At 44.7% G+C, this 6,000-nt stretch overlaps 1 protein-coding gene across 2 annotated transcripts in view; it reads left to right on the plus strand.

The window, feature by feature from the left end:
* WDFY2 (WD repeat and FYVE domain containing 2) overlaps positions 1–4,853 on the plus strand; it is a 187,137-nt gene extending 182,284 nt beyond the window's left edge. For both annotated transcript variants that reach the window (XM_027557317.1, XM_027557316.1), the window contains exons 11-12: positions 1,305–1,413; positions 2,782–4,853. In XM_027557317.1, the coding sequence (XP_027413118.1) occupies positions 1,305–1,413; positions 2,782–2,811 (139 nt within the window). In that variant the 3' untranslated portion in view covers positions 2,812–4,853. The remainder of the gene's footprint in view (positions 1–1,304; positions 1,414–2,781) is intronic.
* Positions 4,854–6,000: the final 1,147 nt, after the last annotated feature.

The following is a 6,000-nucleotide window of genomic DNA, read 5'->3' on the forward strand; positions in this document are numbered from 1 at the left end:
TAAACAGAGTGTTCTTCACCAAGTGTCCCTTTTAGTGAATTAGAATCTCATAGGGGACTTGTCTGCCCAATTCTCACCGCCGCCACCACCACCCCCGCCCCCATATAATGTAGTAAAATCATTTTAAGTACTAGATGGATGTCCTAAAAGCTGCATATAAATAGAAACATATTTCAGATGCACTCAAGGAGGTCAGCATTTAGAGGAAATTCTTGGCAAGTTAATAAAACAAAACATTCTTTTGCAGATAACCCTCATGTTAATGGAAATGTTTTTTATTCATATTTAATCACAGCAAATATAAATTAAGATGCCCTTGCATAAGTAAGCACTTATGTTCACTGATTATTTTCTGCTCATCATATGTGATGAAATTAATAAAAGAGTGCTTCTCATTAAATTAGGGAGCTGCGAGAGACTTTAGGGATATTCCTGTTGAATTCTTCATTAAAGACACAGATTCAGAGGGTCTAAGTGACTACAGATTAAACCTAATTCTTTAGTTCTAAATATTTTAAAGCAATCATCATTTTTAGGGTACTGAAGATCTGTTCTCCAGATTGAGCAATTAACAGCTGTCTCAGAGAGCCCACTGCTGAGGAGTGGGAACTTGAAACATGATTAGAAAACTGCAGCCTAATCCCCTATGTTGCTGTCCCACACCACTGGTTCTTCTGCCTCTTCCCCATGGGTACATTTTGCATTGCCTCTAGAGCATCTAGGCAGTTAGCAGCCTTCTTACTAAAAAAATGCAAGGCTTGAAAAAATAAAAAGCAAGTAGCAGTGTTTGTTTATATATTGTTTTACTTGTTAAAGCATTAGAATGCCACAGAAAAACCCAAGTCTGCACTTATACCAGGGTAAAGAGGAGAAAAAATAAATAGCCCTTAGATGAAAGTGGTAGTGTCTTAGGCATTTTAACAAATGTGCTTTTTTAAAAATGAAATAGACCAAAGTAGACTTTTATCAGCAAGTCCTTCTGAGATCAAACTTAGCAAAAGCACAGTGGGTTATTTTAAAGATTTGTTAACAGCACGGGTGGAGAATCTCACAGACTCAGTCAGAGCAACAAATTTCTCCAGAAAGTTTCTAAAGAAACTTCAACATCTCTTGACCATTTTGGACCGTCTAAGAATCCTTTCATTCTTTTCATCCCCAGGGAATAAAAGTAGTTCTGAGGAGCATCTCTAACCGTGAGGTCGTTTGAGCCATTTGGCTAAAAATTAGAGCTTACTGTCACTCTAGATCTTCTTCATGTATATACTCTGCCTTTCACTTCTGGAAACTTCCTTTGCTCCCTCCAGACGTGCGCCTACCGCGACCTTCCACGACAGTAAACATAACATCGTGCACGTGCACTTTGATGCGACCAGAGGATGGTTACTGACTTCGGGAACTGACAAGGTTATTAAGGTGGGACGCCATCGTATTTTCGAAGCTTGCTGTCTTTGTCCTTGTTCAGTCACTCAGTTGTGTCCAACTGTTTGGGACCCAGGGGACTGCAGCACACCAGGCTTCCCTGTCCTTCACCATCTCCCAGGGCTTGCTCAAACTCATGACCACTGAGTCAGTCCATTTCCATCTTTGGCCCTAAGTAAATGTACAGAAGCATCAAGACTATGTGAGGTGAGCTCAGAAACTTTCTCTTAAAGCTTACCCTGAGCAATGAGCATCTTTGAGAACCTGTTACACGCCATGTACAGTCACTGGCTATACACGCCAAAAGGAGACCTGGCCCTCCCCTGAAAGGAGCCACTAGTCTCCTGGGGACATACTCTTAAGAAGACAGTTAATTATTATTAACATGTTATTAACATAGTAATTATTATTAACAATTATTAACATGTTCAGCAGCCAAAAGAGTAAAACGGACAAGGGTTACTGGGAGAGTTCAGGGGAGGAAGATGGTGCTGCTGGCCTTGGCTTTGTGAGGACAGAAGATTTTGAGCCGAGCATTGGATAAGGCAAAAAGTAATAAACAAGATCTTTTCCCAGTGAGATCAGTTAATCCAGAAGCAGTCCTCCAGAGCCTCTCTAAGAATTGTGCTAGGCCATGTGGATTCCCTGCCCGAGCCAAAGCCCAGGACTAAAGAGGCCATGCCCACATCATTCTCTGAGGCTCCCAGTGGCAGAGGCTCGCCTGGGTTCACTGAGCCCAACTTCCTGGGCTCTTCTGGTTCCTTCGTGGAGGCAACTGCAGGATAAGGTGGTTAGAATAACCCTCTTTGGAAGCCACCAGTCCTAAGTAAATTCTGGGCATCTCGCTTCCTTTATTTTTGAAATCGAGACATCTCGTAGAACTGTTTGGAAGATGAGATGAGATACAGAAAGGACACATCTGGCTACCCATTTGTTGCCTTATAGTGTTACTTCCCTTCTTCCTTGAATAAATCTCATCTGCCTTTATTCTCCATCAGCTGGGTTAAAACTTCCAGCTGCCTTTGTCCTTTTTTTGAGGATTATGTTGAACTTTTTGATGGATAAGTACTACTGTATAGATTTATCCATGATGCTCATATAGTACTCAGTTCCTTGTTAAGTTAAAAAATGCACTTGAATTCAATTTTAAGGACTCCTTATACACGTTATATGGCTTCTCAACCCAGTTGAATGGTAGTTCATCAGCGCTCAGTTGCTCAGTCGTGTCCCACTCTTTGCAACTACCCCATGGACTGTAGCCCACCAGGCTCCTCTGTGCGGGGGATTTTCCAGGCAAGAATACGGAAGTGGGTTGCTGTTGCCTTCTCCAGGTGTTCATCAGGGATCTTTTTCTTTTTACAGTTGTGGGACATGACCCCAGTCGTGTCTTGATGCCCCTTCCAGGCGCCAGAAAGACAGAATTTACTCAAGAAACGGTTGTTCTAACCCCAATCACGACTGGAGCAGTAAAGCAGATGTGCGAGTGGTGGGAGAGAAGCCGAAAAGCTGAGCTGAGCTTGCGCATCGCCTGCACACGTGGCGGTGAGCGGTCAGTGAGCTCTTGTGAGGGAACTCTTTCAACTTGTTCATACAATATAAAAAGAGGATATTTTTTTAACAAATGGTTTATACAGTCTGGCTCTGCTCCCTTGTTTTGAGTATACCGAAAACTCAGTGTGGGGTGTTTTCAGTTTTATATTTGTTGACACTTGGTTTTAGCTGTTTCTTTGTGTGTCGGAGAAATGAGGAGTGTATAACTATTCAGGGTACTTGGGGTCATTGTGAAGTAGTTTCCGTGATCCTCTCCCTTGGGCACATATCCCGTGGTCTGTGTCTTCCCCCAACTCAGCTTCCTCCACTGTTCCCCAGAGTGAACATATTCACAATTTATTTGCAGTGTGTCTACTTTCGTAGGAGTCCCCCTCCGTTGAGAGATCTGGAAAACCATCCTTGTGGTTTTCCCAGCTGATTTCTTAAATTGCCCGAAGGATGATCCATTTGTAATGTCTAGATCTTACAAGAGTGGAAATGACCTTATGTTTCTGCCTCAGTTTTTCTCTTTCCCACATTAAAAAAGAAAAAAAAAAATTGCTGTGAGAAAGCCACTCTTAGCCACAGAAGAAGATTATCAAACTCAGACCTTGAACTCTCAGTGCCTGGATCCTTTCTAACTCAGTGGGAGCTTTCTGAGCCTTTTGGGTTTTAGTTTTATTGACACAGCTCTCCTTTGCTCTTGATATTAAAAACAAGCAAAACGAAACAACAAAACCCTGTGTCCTTCAAGAATAGTGTCTTTAAGATCTGTGGTTCTGTGTGATATCACCTCTGAACTTGAACATGTTCATTGCTGTGAGGTTGTATGCTGCTTTATCCCTCACTGTCTGTATTTGCTTCCCCTTTCAAAACCAGATATTTAAAGATTTTTATCTTCGTGTATTTTATCAGAACACTTTGCACGCTTTAATACTCCAACTGTGTGATCTGAGACATAAAAGGTACTCAGGCCTACAGCTCATGCTCTGTGTTCCAGTTGGGAATGTACAGAAAAGAGGGGGATGGGAGGCTTTAGGAAATGAACCTGAAGAACCCTGATTTTAAGGGAATCCAATCAACTTGATAAACTGAGATATTCTTGTGTGTAGAGACCCCATTTGGCTACTTATTTTCAACCTGTAAAAGTAGAATTTAAATGAGCAGCAGGCATGTGCTTTGTGCCCACCTCCTTCTCGGCACTTTACCCGGACCACCTCATTCATCCTTCACCCGTCAGGAGCATCAGGGGACCCCTGAGTCCTTGGGGTTCACACGGTTGCACAAAGCCTTGCAGATCCACAGGCCAATGACTTGCCCTTCCCTATGTGAGCCCTACCTCCGCAGGGTCTTGTTCTCTGCTGACTTGACAATTGAGGGTGGTCGTAGTTTCTCCCCTCACGATCATTCATTACTTTTCTAACTGGGAGAAGGACTCCCAGCCAGACTTGGATAACCGCCCCCTCACCGCCACCCCAACACCGACCAGCTGTGCTTCCTGGTGACAGACCTCCTCGAGATGGTTCTGCTGCTGCAGCTTTGGGGCACAGGACAGTGGGTATGCTCCGTGCAGCCATGGTGCAGGACAGCCATGACCTGGGAAATCAGGGCAGATCAGCCCATGTGACCATACTCTGAGGCTGTGGACACAGACACACTGCCATCCAGCAGCAGTTACCACTGGCCACTGAGCTGCCCCTTCCACCCTGCCCTTGCTGGCCATCAGTGAAAGCCATTATAACTCACCTGAGTCTCTTCTGCATGATTGTGAGAGAGCTTTAAAAAGGGAATTCAATTTAAAATATTCAAATATCTGTTTTGTAGTTTACTGCTAGGACCTAGAGCCACTTACGGAGTTGTACATAATAAAGAACGATGTGGTAGACATGAGTAGTAGAAATGAATGGCTGTCTTCTCCCTTCCTTTGAGCATGGCCTGAATACAGAGAGGCAAACAGTGTCAGGGAGGCAGTGGGTCAGGTGCCCAGCAGACCCGACGTGGTTCCGAGTTGGGTCGAGATGAGCTCGGATCACGCCAGGGAAGCTGATTGTCCCCGTTGGGTCACATGTGAGCCTGTGATCGCTCTGGTCTGTGAGCCCGCCCTTCAGTCCACCCGCCTCCCTCCCAGCGAGGCTGTGCCCCCAGCCCACGAGCCGCTCAGAGGCGGAGACCAGCGGCCACACTTCCTGGTGGTGAGCGTCGCGGCCAGCGACCACAGAGGCGTCAAGGTACCCGTTGCTCTGCTCTTTCATTTCTCCTCATCCGTGTAGGTGCTTTAGTTCGGTGAGAAGCACTTAGCATGCCAACTGTGTGTGTTTATAATACTGTGAATCCTGGAGTATTACATTCCCACCACCATTTGTGTAACTCATCGATATGTGTTGGTGTTGGGGTGCCTTCCAAGCATTTTATGGAATAGAGGCTTCATTCATTAGGAGCAAAAGCTGGCACCAGCACTTGGCTTGTCTCCTGTCTGGGTTAACTTTCATCGTTCTTGTTTTACCCCACTGGAATTGCACTTTATATATATATATAATTTTTCTTTCTGCTCTATTGCTTCAACACACAGAAGCTCTGGCAAGTCAAGCCTAACGCGATCAATGCTGGGAAGTGGCACCCCGTACATACATGCTTGTGCCTTTTATTTGGTGGGGCAGGACCAATACCATGCTCCGTCTCTCCAGAGAAATGACGTTCCTGGACCCTTTCGCTGCCTGGGTTGTCTCCACAGCAGCACAAGTGGTTTTAGATGAAGTACTTGGAGTCATGTGTCTTTTTTTTTTATGAGGTCAGTCAACCATGGTGTGTTTCTCATTGGATTGTTTGAATGTTATGCAAAGAATCGTAAAATCACAGAACTGGAAGGGACTCTTCAGGCCTCTAGAATGTTCCAAGCACAGTCACACCAAGCAGTTAGATATAGTTGAGGTATCAGCAAGGGGAATCTATAAAAATTTTGGAAGAACAGTTGCTTTTGAACGTGAACTCATAATGGCGTGAGTGCGAGGAATGACTTCGAGGCTCAAGGCAGGGAGCCCTCAAAACTGGGTC

This window comes from Bos indicus x Bos taurus, chromosome 12 (assembly GCF_003369695.1).
Source record: "Bos indicus x Bos taurus breed Angus x Brahman F1 hybrid chromosome 12, Bos_hybrid_MaternalHap_v2.0, whole genome shotgun sequence".
Taxonomy (NCBI): domain Eukaryota; kingdom Metazoa; phylum Chordata; class Mammalia; order Artiodactyla; family Bovidae; genus Bos; species Bos indicus x Bos taurus.